Below are 22622 nucleotides of genomic sequence, written 5' to 3'. Positions count from 1 at the left end.
ACCATCCTGTGATTTGCTATAGTGGTTAGATACAGAGAGGAATGATTTCACTGTTGGGTGAAAGTTACAACCATTAAGAAGATGAGTACACATGATAGAAATATTCTGCACCTCATTGGAAACTGAAACAAAAGTTTATTTATGTTTTTAAATACAGACTGTATATAGAGTTATGTGGAGGGATTTGGACTGGAATTCATATCAACAGTCTGCTACAATGTGCTCAGGACCACAGTTTGCATGAACAGTTCTGGATTTAAACATTTATCACTGTACAGTTTATAACCTCAACACTGATGGAACTGTAATGATGGACATTCGGTGTTGAGAATGAAGATGAGGTTCAGGTTTCTTCCTCCTACAGTCTGAGGGAGGTTTCTTTCACCACAGTCACCACTGAATCAATCATTAGGGAGAAACTTATAGGCACCATCATTTAAATTCATATTTTATAACATCTTTATCTGTGTAAAGCTGCTTTTGGGCAATGTCCATTGTTAAAAGCATTATACAAATAAAACCCAATTAAACTGAATAGAGTTATAAAGTTAATGTGAGAGTTATACTATTTATAGTAAAGTACCCTAGTAAAAAAATTTAGAGCAATAATGTTTAGAGTAAAATTAGAATAGAATTATAAAGTTTATAGTAAAATTGTCCATAAGTGACTGGTTGAAGGACTCAAATGCAGGATGCAGACAAATGTATACTTTTAAAGTCTTTAATTAAAGCAAGGAGCAGAACCCAGCCATTAGGGGGGCACAAGCCAGTGCACTCTTAGTGCCGGTCCCAAGCCCGGGTAAATGGGGAGGGTTGCGTTAGGAAGGGCATCCAGCGTAAAACATGTGCCAAATCAAATATGCGGATCACAAATGAGAATTTCATACCGGATCGGTCGAGGCCCGGGTTAACAACGACCGCCACAGGTATCGTTAGCCGACAGGGTACCGGTGGAAATTGGGCTACTGTTGGCCGAAGGAGGAGAAGGAGAGGAAGAAGACATCTACAGAGACGGCAGGAAAAGGAGCAGTGTAGGAGTGTAGAGGTTTGGGTTGGTACTTTAAATGTTGGTACTATGACGGGTAAAGGGAGAGAGGTAGCTGATATGATGGAGAGGAGAAAGGTAGATATGCTGTGTGTTCAGGAGACCAAGTGGAAAGCGAGTAAGGCCAGGAACATTGGAGGTGGGTTTAAACTGTTTTATCATGGTGTGGATGGAAAGAGAAATGATTCTGAAGGAAGAGTACAGTAAGAGTGTAGTGGAGGTGAAGAGAGTTTCGGATAGGGTGATGATCGTAAAGGTGAAGGTTGAAGGGATGATGATAAATGTCATCAGTGCCTATGCTTCACAAGTTGGCTGTGAGATGGAGGAGAAGGAAAGATTCTGGAGTGAATTAGATGAAGTGGTAGATGGTGTACCTAGGAAAGAACGATTGGTGATTGGGGCAGACTTTAATGGGCATGTAGGTGAAGGGAACAGAGGTGATGAGGAGGTGATGGGTAGGTATGGTTTTAAGGAGAGGAATGTGGAAGGGCAGATGGTAGTAGATTTTGCTAAAAGGATGGAAATGGCAGTGGTGAACACGTATTTTAAGAAGAAGGAGGATCATAGGGTGACGTATAAGAGTGGAGGAAGGTGCACACAGGTGGATTATGTTCTGTGTAGGAGATGCAACCTGAAGGAGATTGGAGACTGTAAGGTGTTGGCGGGGGACAGTGTAGCTAGACAGCATCGGATGGTGGTCTGTAGGATGGTTTTGGAGGCGAAGAAGAAGAGGAGGAAAGTAAGGATTGAAAGAAGAATAAGATGGTGGAAACTGAAGGAGGAAGAGTGTAGTGTGAGGTTCAGGGAAGAGGTCAGACAGGGGCTTGGTGGTGGTGAAGAGGTGCCGGATGATTGAGCAACTACTGCAGGAGTGATGAGGGAGGCAGCTAGAAAAGTACTTGGTGTGACATCTGGAAATAGAAAGCAAGACAAGGAGACGTGGTGGTGGAATGAGGAAGTGCAGTAGAGCATTAGGGGAAAGAGGTTGTCAAAACAGAAGTGGGATCGACAGAGTGATGAGAAAAGTAGGCAGGAGTACAAGGAGATGCGGCAGCAGGTAAAAAGGGATGTGGCGAAAGCCAAGGAAAAGGCATATGAGGAGCTGTATAAGAGGTTGGACACTAAGGAAGGAGAAAAGGATTTATACCGATTGGCCAGGCAGAGGGACCGAGCTGGGAAGGATGTACTGCAAGTTGGAGCAATAAAGGATGGAGAGGAAAATGTGTTGACTAATGAGGAGAGTGTGTTGAGAAGATGGAGGGAGTATTTTGAGCAGCTGATGAATGAGGAAAATCAGAGAGAGAGAAGGTTGGAGGATGTGGAGTTGGTGAAGCAGGATGTAGATAGGATTAGTAAGGAGGAAGTGAGAGCAGCGATTAAGAGGATGAAGAATGGAAAGTCGGTTGGACCAGATGACATACCGGTAGAAGCGTGGAGATGTTTAGGAGAGATGGCAGTGGAGTTTTTAACCAGATTGTTTAACAGGATTCTGGAAGGGGAGAGGATGCCTGAGGAATGGAGAAGGAGTGTGCTGGTACCGATCTTTAAGCATAAGGGAGATGTGCAGACCTGCAGTAACTACTGGGGAATTAAGTTGATCAGTCACACCATGAAGTTATGGGAAAGAGTAGTGGAAGCCAGGCTGAGAGAAGAGGTGACCATCTGTGAGCAACAGTATGGTTTCATGCCGAGGAAGAGCACCACAGATGCCTTATTTGCTTTGAGGATGTTGATGGAGAAGTATAGAGAAGGACAGAAGGAGCTGCATTGTGTATTTGTGGATTTAGAGAAAGCGTACGACAGGGTGCCGAGAGAGAAGTTCTGGTATTGTATGAGGAAGTCAGGTGTGTCAGAGAAGTATGTGAGGGTGGTGCAGGACATGTATGAGGACAGTGTGACGGCAGTGAAGTGTGCAGTAGGTACGACAGACTGGTTCAGGGTGAAGGTTGGACTGCATCAAGGATCGGCCCTGAGCCCTTTCCTGTTTGCAGTGGTGATGGACAGGTTGACGGACGAGGTCAGACAGGAGTCTCCCTGGACTATGATGTTTACAGATGATATTGTGATTTGTGGTGAGAGTAGAGAGCAGGTTGAGAAGAGCCTAGAGAGGTGGAGATATGCGCTTGAGAGAAGGGGAATGAAAGTCAGTAGGAGTAAGACAGAGTACATGTGTGTGAATGAGAGGGAGGGCAGTGGAGTGATGCGGTTGCAGGGAGAAGAGGTGGAGAAGGTGGAGGAGTTCAGGTACCTGGGGTCAACAGTGCAAAGTAATGGAGAGTGTGTTAGAGAAGTAAAGAAAAGAGTGCAGGCAGGGTGGAGTGGGTGGAGAAGAGTGACAGGAGTGATTTGTGATAGTAGGGTATCTGCAAGAATGAAAGGGAAAGTTTATAGGACTGTGGTGAGACCTGCGATGTTGTATGGATTAGAGACAGTGGCATTGAGTAAAAGACAGGAGATGGAGCTGGAGGTAGCAGAGCTGAAGATGTTAAGGTTTTCGTTGGGAGTGACGAGGATGGACAAGATTAGAAATGAGTTTATTAGAGGGACAGCACATGTAGGATGTTTTGGTGACAAGGTGAGGGAGGCAAGATTGAGATGGTTTGGACATGTGCAGAGAAGGGACATGAATTATATTGGTAGAAAAATGCTGAAGATGGAGCCACCAGGTAGGAGGAAAAGAGGAAGGCAAAGGAGGAGGTTCATGGATGTGGTGAGGAAAGACATGCAGGTAGTTGGTTTAAAAGAGGCAGATGTAGAGGACAGGGTTGTATGGAGACGGATGATCCGCTGTGGCGACCCCTAATGGAGCAGAGAAAAACACAGACTGTCTAAAAACGTTTGAACACCTCACTAGAGCAGTCTGAGAGTCTGTGGACAGTGTAGCAAATAATCAGAGAAACCAAACCTGGTTTCAGGATGGGGCAGAGAAAAAGCAAAGTCTGGAAAACAGTCATAATGTCTGAGAGCCAGCAAACAAAGCAGTACAGTAGCAGTAATCCGAGGGGAAAGAGAAAGTCAGAGAAAAGCACAGAGATATACGAAAATAAAATAAAAATTTCTACAGGGGGAAAAAAAATGGAAGGAACTAACAAAGAGCCGAAGAGACAATCTGATAGCCAGAGTAGATATCCCTTTGGCCAATCCATTAGCAGGGCGAGGGGCGGCGCCTATGGTTGGCCCAGCAGGTCTCAAAGAGAGCCGTGCGAGCATTCTCCCAACCGAACCGGCAGGGCACAGAGGATGCAGAGTCCGGTCTCTAATTCCTGGTTGAGCCTCTCCGTCTGGACATTAGTTTAGGGTTGGAATGCAGAAGATAGGCAGAGGTGCCTAGAAGAGTGAAAGAACTCCTTCCAAAAGTTGGCAGTAAATTAAGGACCCTGGTCAGAGATAATGTTATGAGGGAGGCCATGGAGGCAGAAAAAGCGCTGGAGAAGATGTGTCTTCTTTGCTGACGTCAGTTTGGCCAGTGGAATGAAATGGACCGGTTTGGAAAAATGGTCCCCCATGGTAAGGATAACAGTATAACCGACCGACGGCAGAAGTCTGGTGACAAAATCCGTCATAATGTGCAGGTAGGATAAGTGGAAACAAAGTTACAGATATCCTTCTGGACAGTGGGCAACCAGAACCGCTGCTGGAGGAGAGGGTGCGGGGATATCAAAACAGAGCAGTGGCACCATTGGAGAACCTGGGATCACAGCTGCTTCGGAACAAAAAGTATTTGTGCAGGGCAGACCACAGGAACCAGCTGGTTGGCAGTGGTCAGTCTAAACCAAAAAGGGGAGGACAGGAGAAGAAGGTGCATGGATGCAGCCTTCAACCACCTTGACCAAGAACTGGCGATAGGGGTTGGTAGCAAACCCCAGGAACCTCTGTAGCTGCTTCCTTGAGAGTTGTTTGGGCCATTCCTTAACCGCTTCGATCCGTGACTGGACGGGGTGTTGAGCGGCATTTTCTATTCATTCCTCTTCTGGATGCGGAAAAATAGTAGGCATTTCACAGATCCAACTTAGTAAAGTCCGTAGCCCCCTGAAGCAGCTCGAACGTCATATCCATCAGGGGAAGTGGATACCGGTTCTTGAGTAGTAAATGCATAGACATAGGGTTTTATTCTTCTTCTACACAAAGAAGAAACCCGATCCGGCCTGGGAGGAAGGCCGGATTCTGCTACCAAGTGGCTGCCCTGGTAGACGGAGAACAGTGACCAAGCTGTATCCTGCTGGAGTAAATACAATTAATACTTTGCGGAGCTCCCTGGAGAAGGTGGTAAAGGAAGAGCAATGGGAGGACTGGTTTTCCCACTCCACTACTGCGGGACCTTTCCAGATAATGGACAGAAATGAGAGAGTTTTCATTTCAGAACCAACAGGCTGAAGAATAGTTTTTACCCTCAGACTATCAGACCACTGAGGGTAGCAACCCACACCTGTAATCTGACTGTAATACATTTCTAAGATACATCTAACACACTGGGACTGCAGAAGTCTTAATTCTTCGAACTCTAAATACCACTGCACCTCATTTGCACACTACGTATCTTTGCATATTTTTTGCACATCAACCATATACATTTTTCATATCATCTGTCTTCCATATTTTTACAAGAATACCTCTTGCTAATATGTCATATGTGAATACTCATTCATTCATTCATTTTCTCCCGCTTATCCGTAATTCGGGTCGCGGGGGCAGCAGTCTAAGCAGGCCCCCGCCTTCGACTGCTGCCCAATCCTTACAGCACCGTCCCTTACGGTCCCTCCTGCAGGTGGTGAGCCCACGGGAAGGGCGGCCCCACGTCACGGACCTTGATATTTCCCTCGTAAGGGACCCCCGGAGCATAGAGGGTTAAGGGCTTTGCTTAAGGGCCCAAGAGTGGCAGCTTGGCGATACCGGGGCGTGAACCCCAGACCTTCTGATCGGCAACCCAGCGCCTTAACCGCTGGAGCCACCACTCCCCCTTGTGAATACTCATATAATTAATTTTATTTATATATATATATATATATATATATATATATATATATATATATATATATATATATATATATATATATATATATATATATCATTATGCCTTATTTTTACTTTTCTTTCCTTTTCTTTTTTTTATGTTAAATATTTAATATTGCTGTAGTTTGTCTGGAGCCTCAGTTAAGAATTTCATTGTACAAACTGTCACTGACATCTGTACATATGACAAGTAAAACTTGAAACTAGAGGTTTTAGTAACAATTATAATAAATTTATAAAGTTTATAGTAAAGTTTAGTATAGAGTTATAAAATTTGCCTCCTAAGCAATGACACCAATATGTACAGTGAGAAAAATAAGTATTTGAACACCCTGCCATTTTGCAAGTTCTCCCACTTAGAAATCATGGAGGGTCTGAAATTGTCATCGTAGGTGCATGTCCACTGTGAGAGACATAATCTAAAAAAAAAAATCCAGAAATCACAATTTATGATTTTTTAAACTATTTATTTGTATGATACAGCTGCAAATAAGTATTTGAACACCTGTATATCAGCTAGAATTCTGACCCTCAAAGATCTGTTAGTCTGCCTTTAAAATGTCCACCTCCACTACATTTATTATCCTAAATTAGATGCACCTGTTTGAGGAAGTTAGCTGCATAAGGACACCTGTCCACCCCATACAATCAGTAAGAATCCAACTACTAACATGGCCAAGACCAAAGAGCTGTCCAAAGACACTAGAGACAAAATTGTACACCTCCACAAGGCTGGAAAGGGCTACGGGGAAATTGCCAAGCAGCTTGGTGAAAAAAGGTCCACTGTTGGAGCAATCATTAGAAAATGGAAGAAGCTAAACATGACTGTCAATCTCCCTCGGACTGGGGCTCTATGCAAGTGTGTGTGTGTGTGTGTGTGTGTGTGTGTGTGTGTGTGTGTGTGTGTGTGTGTGTGTGTGTGTGTGTGTGTGTGTTATCTGGCTCAATGATCCAAAGGAAGGTGAGAAATCAGCCCAGAACTACACGGGAGGAGCTGGTCAATGACCTGAAAAGAGCTGGGACCACCGTTTCCAAGGTTACTGTTGGTAATACACTAAGACGTCATGGTTTGAAATCATGCATGGCACGGAAGGTTCCCCTGCTTAAACCAGCACATGTCCAGGCACGTCTTAAGTTTGCCAATGACCATTTGGATAATCCAGAGGAGTCATGGGAGAAAGTCATGTGGTCAGATGAGACCAAAATAGAACTTTTGGGTCATAATTCCACTAAACGTGTTTGGAGGAAGAAGAATGATGAGTACCATCCCAAGAACACCATCCCTACTGTAAAGCATGGGGGCAGGAGCATCATGCTTTGGGGGTGTTTTTCTGCACACGGGACAGGGCGACTGCACTGTATTAAGGAGAGGATGACCAGGGCCATGTATTGCGAGATTTTGGGGAACAACCTCCTTCCCTCACTTAGAGCATTGAAGATGGGTCGAGGCTGGGTCTTCCAACATGACAATGACCCGAAGCACACAGCCAGGATAACCAAGGAGTGGCTCTGTAAGAAGCATATCAAGGTTCTGGTGTGGCCTAGCCAGTCTCCAGACCTAAACCCAATAGAGAATCTTTGGAGGGAGCTTAAACTCTGTGTTTCTCAGCGACAGGCCAGAAACCTGACTGATCTAGAGAAGATCTGTGTGGAGGAGTGGGCCAAAATCCCTCCTGCAGTGTGTGCAAACCTGGTGAAAAACTACAGGAAACGTTTGACCTCTGTAATTGCAAACAAAGGCTCCTGTACCAAATATTAACATTGACTTTCTCAGGTGTTCAAATACTTATTTGCAGCTGTATCATACAAATAATAGTTAAAAAAATCATTCATTGTGATTTCTGGATTTTTTTATTTTAGATTATGTCTCTCACAGTGGACATGCACCTACGATGACAATTTCAGACTCCTCCATGATTTCTAAGTGGGAGAACTTGCAAAATAGCAGGGTGTTCAAATACTTATTTTCCTCACTGTATATGGTGTAGAACAGGAAGTGATTATACAGTGTATTACAACATAAATCAGATAAGATCATGTGGGGATGTTTCGGACTGAACCAATCAGAAAGCTGCCATTTTGTCAGCATTCAGGATCTGTGTGCATCAGATCCATGAACTGATTCAGTTCTTCCTTCCTGTCTCTCTGCTGTCTCTCTGCTGTCTCTGTAGACTGATGATGAAGAAGAGAATGTGGTATGGCAGTGTGTATGTGTTTGTCTGTGCATGTGTGATGTATTAGCAGTCCCACTCAGTGGTGTGTTACAAATCCATCACTCACATATCATTCACCTGGAAATGGTTTAATGTCTGATGTTATAGGTTACAGGTTCTAATAGCATCTGATCTGCATGTGCTCAGAGCTTATAACATGCTATTTGTGTGTGTGTGTGTGTGTGTGTGTGTGTGTGTGTGTGTGTGTGTGTGTGTGTGTGTGTGTGTTATCTGGCACATGCTTTTGCTACCTGGTTTATGCTATCTAATGTTCCTTACGCTTTCTGAGTGATTAAATTATATGGTCCACATCAAACACTCAGTTCAGAGAAGTTCTTTAACAAGAACAGTTTGCATTTCAGCTGGAATCCAGCCTTTCGCTCGCTTGCTCCTTATTCTGTAAAATATATTTGACGTAATAACGCATGCTTTTTAAACCCTACCCTACTGACTGTGTGCATGCGGTTCACTCTTCTGTTTTCTGGGTATTTCTATGTTTGGAATGATCCACAGAGAAATCAGGGACCTGGAAGCAGCTGTAGCAGTAGTGTCTCTACTGTAAGGAAAAATGAAGTTCAGGGACTGAACCATGAGGAAGATGCAGCAGATCATGAATACATGACAACAGTGCTAAAGAGAAGCCAGCGAGGTAGCAGCACTGAGATGAGTGGAGTCCCGGGACTACGTACAAGAACAAGGGCAAGACCCAGCAGAAGTAAGTGATAAAGCACTGTAAAACCACCATCACTGCACCTCAACATCGTTTATCTGTAATAAATGGACATTCAGTGGAACCCAGATGAGGTTCACTCTTGAGTCTGGTTCCTCTCAAGGTTTCTTCCTTCTGCATCTCAGAGAGTTTTTCCTTTACCACAGTCTCCACCGACTTGTTCATCAGGGACAAACTTACACTTATAAACAACATCTTAATTTTTATCTCCACATTATCTGTGTAAAGCTGCTCTGAGAAAAGTGCAAAACAAATAAACATGAATTGAACTGAAACTAAAACACATGCTAATATATTAACATCATAATTTATAACACTGTCTGAGGTGCAGATAATACAGAGGTGCTGAGGTACAGATGGTAAAGGTGAGATGATATTCTGAGGTACAGATGGTACAGGTGGGATGATATTCTGAGGTACAGATGGTAAAGGTGGTATTCTGAGGTACAGATGGTACAGGTGGGATGATATTCTGAGGTACACATGGTACAGGTGAGATGATATTCTGAGGTACACATGGTACAGGTGAGATGATATTCTGAGGTACAGATGGTATAGGTGGGATGATATTCTGAGGTACAGATGGTATAGGTGGGATGATATTCTGAGGTACAGATGGTACAGGTGGGATGATATTCTGAGGTACAGATGGTACAGGTGGGATGATATACTGAGGTACAGATGGTACAGGTGAGATGATATTCTGAGGTACACATGGTACAGGTGGGATGATATTCTGAGGTACAGATGGTATAGGTGGGATGATATTCTGAGGTACAGATGGTATAGGTGGGATGATATTCTGAGGTACAGATGGTACAGGTGGGATGATATTCTGAGGTACAGATGCAAAGACATCACAAGACAGTGCGAGACAACACAGGACAGTGCAGGACAATACAAAATACACAATATAAAAATAAAAACAACAATAGCTCCGCCAGTAAAACCTGTCGTAACAGAATAAGGTGCACAGTAGCAGAAAAAATGTAAACAGAGAAATGTAAACAATTGTGCAATTCTACAATAGCAGCAATCAAAAATAAAGTGATCAGTGACCAAAGGATTTGGACAGAATATTGTGCAAAGAGAGCAAGTCCCGGAAGATCAGCAACAAACGGCATGTAAACATTATTTCGACAATGAAAGGTGTAAATGGTGTTGAAACCTGGGTGTGCGAAGTGTATGTGTGTTGAGTCCGGTTGTACAGATCAGTCACACAGTTGTGTGTAAGTGTGTGTGTGTGTGAGTATGTGTGTGTGTGTGTGAGAGAGAGTTCAGTTCAGATGTTTGTTGAGGAGCCTGATGGCTTGCGGGAAAAAACTGTTGCACAGTCTTGTTGTGACGGCCCGAATGCTTCGGAACCATTTCCCTGATGGTAAGAGGGTGAAGTGTGTGTGTGTGACGGGTGTGTGTGGTCATCCACAATGCTGTGTGCTTTGCGGATGCAGTGTGTGGTGTAAATGTCCATGATAGAGGGGAGAAAGACTCCGATGATCTTCTCAGCTGTCCTCACTATCCTCTGTAGGGTCTTGCGATCCGAGACGGTGCAGTTCCCAAACCAGGCAGGTTCTCGATGGCCCCTCTGTAGAACATGGTCAGGATGAAGGGAGGGAGATGAGCTTTCCTCAGCCTTCTCAGGAAGTAGAGACGCTGCTGGGCTTTCTTGGTGATGGAGCTGGTGTTAAGTGACCAGGTGAGGTTATCCGCCAGATGAACACCAAGGAATTTGGTGCTCTTGACGATCTCCACTGAAGATCCCTTGATGATCAGTGGAGAATGGTCTCTCTGTGCTCTCCTGAAGTCAACAACCATCTCTTTGGTTTTGTCCACGTTCAAAGACAGGTTGTTGGATCCACACCAGGCTGTTAACCGTTGCACCTCCTCTCTGTATGCTGATTCGTCGTTCTTGCTGATTAGACCCACCACGGTCGTGTCATCAGCAAACTTAATGATATGATTCGAGCTGTGCGTTGGTGCACAGTTGTGAGTCAGCAGAGTGAACAGCAGTGGACTGAGCACACAGCCCTGAGGGGCTCCAGTGCTCAGTGTGGTGGTGCTGGAGATGCTGTTCCCGATCCTGACTGACTGAGGTCTCTGGAGGGTTGTGGAGATGGCATCGTCCGTGGAGCGGTTTGGACGATACGCAAACTGCATGGGGTCCAGTGCGGGTGGGAGCTGGGTCTTTATGTGCCCCATGACGAGCCTCTTGAAGCACTTCATCATGATGGGTGCGAGTGCAACGGGACGATAGTCATTGAGGCAGGAGACAGAAGACTTCTTCGGCACAGGAATGATGGTCGTCGTCTTGAGGCACGTGGGAACAGTGTTCTGCACATTCCCTGAGCACTCTGCCAGGAATGTTGTCAGGTCCAGCAGACTTCCGTGGGTTAACTCTGCATAGAGTTTTCCTCACTTCAGCTGTGGTTAGACAGAGCACCTGGTCACTGGGAGGAGGGATGGTCTTCCTCGCCACCACGTTGTTCTGCACCTCGAACCGGGCGTAGAAGTCATTCAGCGCATCTGGGAGGGAGGGGTCACGGTCACAAGCAGGTGATGTGGTCTTGTAATTCGTGATCGCCTGGATGCCCTGCCACATGCGCCGGGTGTCTCCGCTGTCCTGGAAGCCTTTACCATCTGTACCTCAGAATATCATCCCACCGATACCATCTGTACCTCAGAATATCATCCCACCTGTTCCATCTGTACCTCAGAATAACACCTTTACCATGTGTACCTCAGAATATCATCCCACCTGTACCATGTGTACCATGTGTACCTCAGAATACCCACCTGTACAGATGGTACAGGTGGGATGATATTCTAAGGTACACATGGTACAGGTGGGATGATATTCTGAGGTACAGATGGTATAGGTGGGATGATATTCTGAGGTACACATGGTACAGGTGGGATGATATTCTGAGGTACAGATGGTAAAAATGTTGGATTTGAGGTGCAGATGTTACAGTTTTTTAACTTACAGCATACCAAATAAAATTCATATCTCCGTTTGATGTATTTATGTTACCCCTAGGTCATACTGTGTTAGCAGCAGCAGCAGCAAATGAATGTAGCATGCCTGATGATCCAGCTGATGAGATCATGGAGCGGATTGTACGCTCGGCTACACAGAGTTCACAAGAACGCACTGAGCTACGTGAACGAAGACGCTCACGCGCAAACCGTAAATCAGGTATGTTAGAATTTACATGCTATTATGTCAGTATGATCGACATTGGAGTCATAACATCTTTCTGTACATTTGATCCTCATCCATCTATCCATTCATCCATCCATTTATCCATCTCTCTCTCTCTCTCTCTCTCTCTCTCTCTCTCTCTCTTTCTCTCTCAGTGAGGAGGACATTAAAAAGTGAGATGACCCTGGAGGAGGCACAAGCTCAGGAAGCTCAGGTGTGGAAGCCCCTTTGATGCAGGTATAATGATCCTCCTGTATTAGGTGTTGTGTGTTGATTATATTTTCTGCTTTTAACGTTGTTTATTTGCTGTTGTAATGATGGATTCAGTGATTAACGTGTGAACATTTCAGCAGATCCAGCAAGACGCCACTGTCCTCCTCAAGAATCTTACTTTTCTGAATGTTTGAATAAAATAGTAAACATAAACCAGTCACAGTATTTCTGTAATATTGTGAGTTTGTGTAACACTGCCTCTGTCAGCGACTGCAAACTGCATTAAAGGGATAAAACACTTTCCTTCAAGAATAAATGTCCTGAAAACAATAGAAAGTGTTCACTATTAAATCTTAGGGATGGTAGTGAGACGACCTAATAAAGACTGAGGACTGGTTCTATCAGGGGAAGTGGACGCATAAGGATTGTGTTGAAACACAGCCTGCAGAAGGTGAACTTTCACAGTGCCTTTTATTAAATGCTTTAATTCACTGCTCTTTTTTCTTCTGACTTGATTTGATTATTTATTGACGTTTATTTGAACACGTTTTTGCTCTCAAACCTGCAGTGACATGACTGTAATCATGTTTTGTACAATAAAACCGAGATCACTGTCCTATTTGGGAGATTTATGATCAGATGAATGATTTATACTGATTAAATGTGGAAAAAAAAGCCATATATTTAAGTGTAATTTAATGTGTGATGGTAAAGTTGATTTTAAATGATTCTAAAGAAAACTTTAACTTTTGTATCAAATTTCCATCCCCCTTCTGTGATTCTGTAGTGTTTTTATCGTGGTGCATTTCATTCTGCTGTAATTTAATGAAGATCATCAAGCACAAGTGCCTGTGAGGTGATAAACACAGCTGTGCTTTTACACACAGCACCTGGGATGGACTGCAGTGCATGGCTTTTATTCCTTTATTTATAAGATTAAAGAAATAGTGTTTTATGCATCTGATGTTTGTTTTTTCTTTATATGAAGTCCTATAGTGGAAAAAAGTCACTTCTGTATAGGACAGAACACACAGACATTATTAAACATGTGAAATGTGAACTTCACACAGTATTTTATAGAGGTTGCCCGATTCTAGCGATAGTGAGGTGGGATAGTCCTTGCTGATAACCGATTAATCAATCAATAGTTTTTAAAATGGATACTGGATAAAATAACAAACAACACTACAGTAAAATAGAACTGAACCTAATTTAAAACAGTGCTGAATCCTGAAAAAGTGCTAAATGAAATAAATATAAATGTATTAATTAATAAATATAATTATATAAATAATAAATTTTCTTTCTTTCTTTCGGCTTCTCCCGTTAGGGGTCGCCACAGCGGATCCTCCGCACGTTTGATTTGGCACGTTTTACGCTGGATGCCCTTCCTAACGCATCCCTCCCCAATTTATCCGGGCTTGGGACCGGCACTGAGAGTGGCTGGGGATAATAAGTAATAAATATAATATAGCGCTCTCCATGCAGCGCGCAGTTTCACATGTAAAAACAAACAGCGCGTTGTCAGTGATTCACCCCTAGAGGCCGACAAAAGTTCCAGTGATCAACCTGCAGTGCAGATCGCTAGAGATCTCAACTATCATTTTATTTAACTGATTCTATCATTGTTTATTGGTGCTCCAACAGCCCTGTTTTTACCCCACATCTGACAAAAAAGTTTTTCAGAAAAGTATTCACAGTCTCAGTGATCATCTCCCTGACAGCAGAATGGCAGCCATCAGACCAAGTCTACACCAGAGACCTCTTTGATCCCGTCAATGGCCTATCAGGTCATGTTTGCTAATCGCCCAACTCTTTCCTGGATTACATTTCTAATGTCACTCTGCCATTTTATATCTTTTTGCCTGTTTATTAAACTGTTCTTATCCTGCGCTTCCATGTTCCTTTGCTATTGTGTGTATATGCATTCTATTAGTTACAACGACACAAGTTTAAATCATATTTCATTACTAACTCCCTTTTACAGAAACTTACTATCATTAAAGTATCAGAAATTACAAATATTAGAATATATTACAAACATGCCATGAATTAAACCCAAATGAGGCTTTTACATGAAATTTTTCAAAAACAAGTAATGAAATCAGTTCAGAAATAGGACTTTCCCAAAAAATGGGAATCAGTGTCCATTAGAGCCAAATGTTTAACTGTAAATAATTCACTAACGAATGAAAATGTCCCTCACTAAAGCTCTAAAAAACACTGGACCCAAACAGGAACCAGGCTTCAGGACGAAAACCAAAACAAGTGGTCTATGTACATTTGCATGAAGATCGCATTGATCATTTACCCACATCGCTGTACAATACGGATTTACATTCAGCTACAGCTCTGTTCATTTGATAGCCTTCTTTCACCTTAGAAATATTTCTAAGCTAAGAAATATGTGGTCTATATCCGATGCAGAGAAGCTCGTCCATGTGTTTATGACCTCCAGAATAGACTACTGTAATGCATTACTCGCCATGGCTGCTCATCAGGGATAAACACACACCATTCACCTTCACTGTTGATTTCTGTAAAGCTGCTTTAAGACGATGTCTTTTGTGAAAAGCGCTATACAAATAAACTTGACTTGACTTGAAAGTGGAGCACATTCCCATCCGAACTAAGAACACACACTACAGTAAACACGTTAAGGTACGTAATTTCTCTACTATGGCGAACATCCAGTTCATTCAGTGTGTGAAATGTCACATGTTTAGTCAGTCTTTCTCGTTCTTTGACAGAGAAGATCTTAGCATTAGAGGAGCATCCAGAGTCTAGAGAGAAGTAGTGAGTGTGAGAGCAGTCCAGGTTCTGCAGGGGAAAGTCTGGATGCCCTAGGTGAAGGTAATAGTCCCCCGACTCCGGCATTAGAGCCCTCGCAGCGGGGCGAGTGGGTGACGACTCTGCGGCATACTCGCAAAGCCAAAGCTAACGCTAAGGCTCACCCACGGGAGCACCATTCCTCTCCGCTTCACGTGTCCAACAGGTTTGCTCTCCTCAGTGAAGCACCCGCTGAGAAACCTGAACAGAGTCGTTACTCAGGATCCACCATATTGAGACTGTGTCTGTCCCCCAAGCAAAACCAAAATGTAGGAATTCTCAGAAAGTCTGTTTTAGTAACCTGATTAACATTAAATTAAATAGGACTGAACGCACAGCAGCACCTCTGATCTAAAAATTGGATTGTTGAATATTAGATCTCTCACGTCTAAAGCGCTTACTATAAACTAAATTATTACCGACCAGGAGTTTAAAATAATGTGTTTGACAGAAACGTGGATTAAATCGAATGAATATGTAGCATTAAATGAAGCGAGTCCTCCTGGGTATAGCTACATACACCAACCCCGTCCAAATGGCAGAGGAGGCGGAGTCGCAGCTATTTATAATAATAATCTAAACGTCACACAAAAAATTAAACACAAGTGTAAAACATTCTGAGTTCTTTACACCAACATAAATATTCAGTGTCCAAAAGCAGGTCCAGTCAGACAATTCCACTCATTATTATTTATAGACCCCCAGGGGCCCGACTGATTTTCTCCTAGAATTTGTGAATTTCTGACCCCACAGAGCTCGACTGGGCCACTGAATATCTAGAATCAACATTCCGTTATACTCTAGATCAGGGGTGGCCAACCCGCGGCTCACGTGCCGCATGCAGCTCTTTGGCTGGTTTCTACCCTGAAACACGTGAAATCAAAGCATCGATCTGTTCTGACTGACACACATGTGAAAGAATTGCTTCGAGTGGCAACAACGGAATACGAGGCAGATTTGAAGGGGATTGTTTAAGGCAAGGATGCCAAAAGTCCCACTAAGTAACATGCAGAGTAAAAGAAAAATGCTATTGTAAATTATTATATTTTTGCTTGTGGACTTGGTTGAACAGAGTGTGTGTGTGTGTGTGTGTGTGTGTGTGTGTGTGTGTGTGTGTGTGTGTGTGTGTGTGTGTGTGTGTGTGTGTGTGTGTCCTGTGGTCTAGTACTGTAGGAGTCAATTTCTGTCATTATGTTGGTGTGTGATATTTACAATAAATCTGGCTGAGCAGAGGTGCGTGTGTGTGTGTCAGGGAGAAAAAATCAGCACAGTGGAATAATGATCATAAACACACCTTAAAACAGACCACTCAGAAACTAGAACGTAAATGACATCAAACAAAATGAACAGTATTTGAAACAGCATGAAAGGAGAATCTCCTGAGTTCTAGAAAATCTCTTAGTGCTGCTGATCAGCATATTTCTCCTCCTTCATAGAAAATAACAAGCAGAATCCTAGATTTTTATTCTGTACTGCAGCAAAATGAACAGGAAATAAAAGCACTGCACTCACATGCACACCATCAATATGTAGTAATGATTTCATCAACTTTTTTAATAATAATAAAGTTGAAAACATCAGGCAAGAAATCCAGACGATTAAAATAAATCCAAACCCTGTAGACAGCAGTGTAATTATAACAGACCATCAATTACAAAGTTTTACTCCTATTCAAGAGAACGACTTCATTTCATTTATTTCCACATCAAAATCATCAACCTGCATCTCGATCCCTCGCCTACAAGTTTCCACAAACAGATCATTCCAGAGGGAAATGAACCTGATTTAAAATAATAAACTCTTCCATTAGCACTGGTTTTGTACCTAAATCCTTCAAACTGCAGTATCAACCCCCTAATTAAGAAACCTGACCTTCACCCTGTCAGCTGTCCAACTACAGTCCAATATCAAACCTCCCCTTTATCGCCAAGATTCTAGAAAAGGTTGTAGCACAGCAGTTCTGCTCACATCAACTGAGGAACAACATTTATGAAATGTATCAGTCAGGATTTCGGCCTCATCATAGCACAGAGACGGCGCTAGTTAAGGTGGTAAATGACTGTTATTGGCCTCTGATCAGGGTTTTGTCTCTTTACTTATTTTGCTCGACCTCAGTGCAGCTTTTCACACCATTGATCATCATCTCCTGAACCCAGCCATTATGGATGCACAAGCCAGTGTACTCTTAGTGCCGGTCCCAAGCCCGGGTAAATGGGGAGGGTTGCGTTAGGAAGGGCATCCAGCGTAAAACATGTGCCAAATCAAATATGCGGATCACAAATGAGAATTTCATAGCGGGTCGGTCGAGGCCGGGGTTAACAACGACCGCCACAGGTATCGTTAACCAACAGGGTACCGGTGAAAATTGGGCTACTGTTGGCCGAAGGAGGAGAAGGAGAGGAGGAAGACATCTACAGAGACGGCAGGAAAAGGAGAAGTGTAGGAGAGTGGAGGTTAGGGTTGGTACTTTAAATGTTGGTACTATGACTGGTAAAGAGAGAGAGGGAGCTGATATGATGAGGAGGAGAAAGGTAGATATGTTGTGTGTCCAGGAGACCAAGTGGAAAGGGAGTAAGGCCAGGAACATTGGAGGTGGGTTCCATGGTGTGGATGGAAAGAGAAATGGTGTAGGGGTGATTCTGAAGGAAGAATACAGTAAGAGTGTAGTGGAGGTGAAGAGAGTTTCTGATAGGCTGATGATCGTGAAGGTGGAAGTTGAAGGGATGATAATAAATGTCATCAGTGCCTATGCTCCACAAGTTTGCTGTGAGATGGAGGAGAAGGAAAGATTCTGGAGTGAATTAGATGAAGTGGTAGATGGTGTACCTAGGAAAGAACGATTGGTAAATGGGGCAGACTTTAATGGGCATGTAGGTGAAGGGAACAGAGGTGATGAGGAGGTGATGGTAGGTATGGTCTTAAGGAGAGAAATGTGGAAGGGCAGATGGTGGTAGATTTTGCTAAAAGGATGGAAATGGCAGTGGTGAACACGCATTTTAAGAAGAAGGAGGATCATAGGGTGACGCATAAGAGTGGAGGAAGGTGCACACAGGTGGACTATGTGCTATGCAGGAGATCCAACCTGAAGGAGATTGGAGACTGTAAGGTGTTGGCGGGGGACATTGTAGCTAGACAGCATCGGATGGTGGTCTGTAGAAAGGTTTTGGAGGTGAAGAAGAAGAGGATGAGAGTGAGGACTGAAAGAAGAATAAGATGGTGGAAACTGAAGGAGAAAGTAGTGTGAGGTTCAGGGAAGAGGTCAGACAGGAGCTCGGTGGTGGTGAAGAGGTGCTGGATGATTGTGGAACTACTGCAGAAGTGATGAGGAAGGCAGCTATAAAAGTACTTGGTGTGACATCTGGAAATAGAAAGCAAGACAAGGAGACGTGGTGGTGGAATGAGGAAGTGCAGGAGAGCAGAAGGAGAAAGAGGATGGCAAAACAGATGTGGGATCGACAGAGTGATGAGAAAAGTAGGCAGGAGTACAAGGAGATGCGGCAGCAGGTAAAAAGGGATGTGGCGAAAGCCAAGGAAAAGGCATATGAGAAGCTGTATAAGAGGTTGGACACTGAGGAAGGAGAGAAGGATTTGTAGCGATTGGCCAGGCAGAGGGACCGAGCTGGGAAGGATGTACTGCAAGTTAGAGCAGTAAAGGATGGAGAGGGAAATGTGTTGACTAGTGAGGAGAGTGTGTTGGGAAGGTGGAGGGAGTATTTTGAGCAGCTGATGGATGAGGAAAATCTGAGAGAGAGAAGGTTGGATGATGTGGAGTTGGTGAAGCAGGATGTAGATAGGATTAGTAAGGAGGAAGTGAGAGCAGCGATTAAGAGGATGATGAATGGAAAGTCGGTTGGACCAGATGACATACCGGTAGAAGCGGGGAGATGTATGAGGACAGTGTGACGGCAGTGAAGTGTGCAGTAGGGAAGACAGAATGGTTCAGGGTGAAGGTTGGACTGCATCAAGGATCGGCCCTGAGCCCTTTCCTGTTTGCAGTGGTGATGGACAGGTTGACAGATGAGGTCAGACAGGAGTCTCCCTGGACTATGATGTTTGCAGATGATATTGTGATTTGTGGTGAGAGTAGGGAGCAGGTTGAGAAGAGCCTGAAAAGGTGGAGATACATGCTGGAGAGGAGGGGAATGAAAGTCAGTAGGAGTAAGACAGAGTACATGTGTGTGAATGAGAGGGAGGGCAGTGGAGTGATGCGGTTGCAGGGAAAAAAGGGTGGAGAAGGTGGAGGAGTTCAGGTACCTGGGGTCAACAGTGCAAAGTAATGGAGAGTGTGTTAGGGAAGTAAAGAAAAGAGGTGAAGTGGGTGGAGTGGGTGGAGAGGGTGGAGTGGGTGGAGAAGAGTAACAGGAGTGATTTGTGATAGTAGAGTATCTGCAAGAATGAAAGGGAAAGTTTATAGGACTGTGGTGAGACCTGCGATGTTGTATGGATTAGAGACAGTGGCATTGAGTAAAAGACAGGAGGTGGAGCTGGAGTTAGCAGAGCTGAAGATGTTGAGATGTTCATTGGGAGTGACGAGGATGGACAAGATTCGAAATGAGTTTATTAGAGGGACAGGGCATGTTGGACGTTTTGGAGACAAGGTGAGGGAGGCGAGATTGAGATGGTTTGGACATGTGCAGAGGAGGGACATGAATTATATTGGTAGAAGAATGCTGAAGATGGAGCTACCAGGTAGGAGGAAAAGAGGAAGGCCAAGGAGGAGGTTCATGGATGTGGTGAGGGAAGACATGCAGGTAGTTGGTGTGAAAGAGGCAGATGTAGAGGACAGGGTGGTATGGAGACGGATGATCCGCTGTGGCGACCCCTAATGGAAGCAGCCGAAAGAAGAAGAAGAAAAAGAAGATCATCATCTCCTGCTTGTTGGACTGAAGAACGTTGTTGGAATAAAGGGAACAGCTCTCTCCTGGCTCAGGTCTTATCTGACTGATCGCTATCAGTTTGTTGATGTAAATGGTGAGTTCTCCACACTCTCTGAGGTAAAGTTTGGTGTTCCACAAGGATCTGTCTTAGGCCCACTGCTTTTCTCTTTATTTATGCTGCCTCTTGGTGAAATTATAGATAAACACGGAATTCGGTTTTATTGCTATGCTGATGATACACAGATGTATATTTCAGCAAAGCCAGATGAGAGAGATCAGCTTAACAATGTTGAGGAGTGTGTAAAGGACATTAGACAGTGGATGCTTAATAACTTCCGCACTTAACGCTCTCACGCCGCAGTATCTGAGTGAACTTCTGTACCAGTATAATCCTCCATGCCTACTTAGATCAAAAGGTGCAGGCTATTTGTTGGTACCTCAAATAATGAAGACTTCAGCAGGGGGCAGATGTTTCTCTTATAAACCCCACAGTTATGGAACAACCTTCCAATCAGTGTTCGGGACTCAGACACAGTCTCAGTGTTAAAGTCGAGGCTGAACACATATTTATTTAGTGGAGTCTTTAGTCAGTAGGTGTTTGTGAGGTAAAGGAGCAGATCTGGAGGGATCATGGATATGGAGTGTTTGGTGAACTGGGATATTTGTATGCTGTCGTCCCCTCTCACTCTCACACGTTCACTCAGGTTTGTTGATGGTGGTGTGGTGGGTCGTCTCTTATCCCAGAGATCCTCATGTCTGTGTTTCCTTCTGCTTCTCCATTTTATTTCTGCTGCTGTAGCGAATCTTACCAGAGTCCAAACTGCACAGTGACTTAACTTTCATACAACAATCAGGAGACTTAATAATCCATATCCTTCTCTTCCTGTCACCCTCTTCTCTCTCTCTCTCTCTCTCTCTCTCTCTCTCTCTCTCTCTCTCTCTCTCTCTCTCTCTCCCTCTTCCCCTATTGCTCCCTTTCTCTCTCTCTCTCTTTCTCTCTCTCTCTCTCTCTCTCTCTCTCTCTCTCTCTCTCGGTCAAGTTAAACATGCTCCTGAGGTTCCAGTGATCACTGTTCCTGCTTCTCTTTTCTCCGTGGATCTTCCCACTTCGTCCTGCTCTGTCTCTGGATGAGGTTCTCTTCGACTGGAGGCGACTCTATGCAGCTGGAGATGTTTCCCATCAACGCCTTGGATGGATCCATGAAATTCTGGAGTAAGAACAGGAGCTTTGAGGATGGATTTGGACTGTAGTTAATATCAACAGTCTGCTACACTGACTCAGGACCACAGTTTGCTCTGATCTCCATCACTGCACCTCAACATTGTTTATCTGTAATAAATGGACATTCAGTGGAACCCAGATGAGGATGAGGTTCCCTCTTGAGTCTGGTTCCTCTCCAGGTTTCTTCATTCTGCATCTCAGGGAGTTTTTTCTTCACCACAGTCTCCACCGACTCGTTCATCAGAGACAAACTTACACTTATAAAGAACATCTTTATTTTTATCACCACATTACCTGTGTAAAGCTGCTCTGAGACAATGTTCATTATTAAAAGCTCAATACAAATAAACATGAATTAAACATTGAATTGAATTGAATTGAATTGAATTGAATTTAGGTCAGGTGAGGTTAAAGTAAAAAGTACGCTGCACAATGCTAGGTGGCAGAAAGGAAGTTTCTGGAACTGATGAGGAAGAGAGATGCTCAATAAATTGTGCAAGCTTGGAGAGCAGAGGAGTTGAAATTGACAATATTGTTTTCTGAGAATGTTATTAACAGCTGTCCCAGAATGTTTGCAAGATGAAGCTAAATAAAGAAGAACCAAAAAGAAAAGTTAGTAAAAGTCAACATCAAAAGAATTAGAAATAAGACGTGACGGACCACATAACAAGAACTTGACATAAGATTAATGTGTTGCTCAAAGCCATACAACACTGTCAGCTCTAAAGCATATAATAACCTACAATAATGACATAAATAAGTAAAATAATACAGTTAAACATATATGAACATATGATCTACATAGAATATTAGCCTGATTCAATAACAGTATACATACAGAATAGTGAACCGCATTAAAACTCAGAATGAAAGTAGAAAAGGTCCCAGATGCAGGACAGTTAATACGCTGCATACATGAATTTTCACGCACAAAGGTTGAGAATAAAATGAAGCTGAACCCGAGGAAGTGAAGGTTTTATACAAAAGCTATTTTTTTTTATTATAAAATAAAAAATCAGAAAATAAGGGTAACTAAGAAAAACAGGAAGTCCAAATATAGACGCACAAGGAGGGGAGGAGAAAAGGAGAAGGTAAAAAAAGATAACAAAATGAAGCTAAGTTCGCTAAGGTGAAGTAATTAGAAAAAATAGAGGTGTCATGTGACACCAGGGTATGAAGATGTGTGTATAAAGAGTGTGTGTGCTCGAACATTTTGGTGTGATTAAGAGACCACCTTCTATTGAGCTCATTGAAACGTAACTGCAATAAAGAAGTTTTTGC

General features: G+C 43.4%; 1 protein-coding gene across 1 annotated transcript in view; it reads left to right on the top strand.

Moving 5' to 3' along the window:
• The window catches only part of fhod3a (formin homology 2 domain containing 3a), a 68595-nt gene extending 55223 nt beyond the window's left edge, over window positions 1–13372 (top strand). The window contains exons 26-30 of the mRNA XM_083547458.1: window positions 8227–8250; window positions 8782–8983; window positions 12036–12194; window positions 12356–12437; window positions 12554–13372. Of these exons, the coding sequence (XP_083403584.1) occupies window positions 8227–8250; window positions 8782–8983; window positions 12036–12194; window positions 12356–12432 (462 nt within the window). The 3' untranslated portion in view covers window positions 12433–12437; window positions 12554–13372. The remainder of the gene's footprint in view (window positions 1–8226; window positions 8251–8781; window positions 8984–12035; window positions 12195–12355; window positions 12438–12553) is intronic.
• Window positions 13373–22622: the final 9250 nt, after the last annotated feature.

Source organism: Silurus aristotelis, assembly GCF_946808225.1.
Source record: "Silurus aristotelis genome assembly, chromosome: 7".
NCBI lineage: Eukaryota > Metazoa > Chordata > Actinopteri > Siluriformes > Siluridae > Silurus > Silurus aristotelis.
The sequence above is the reverse complement of the archived record's forward strand: the minus strand, read 5'-3'. Positions and strand labels throughout refer to the sequence as shown.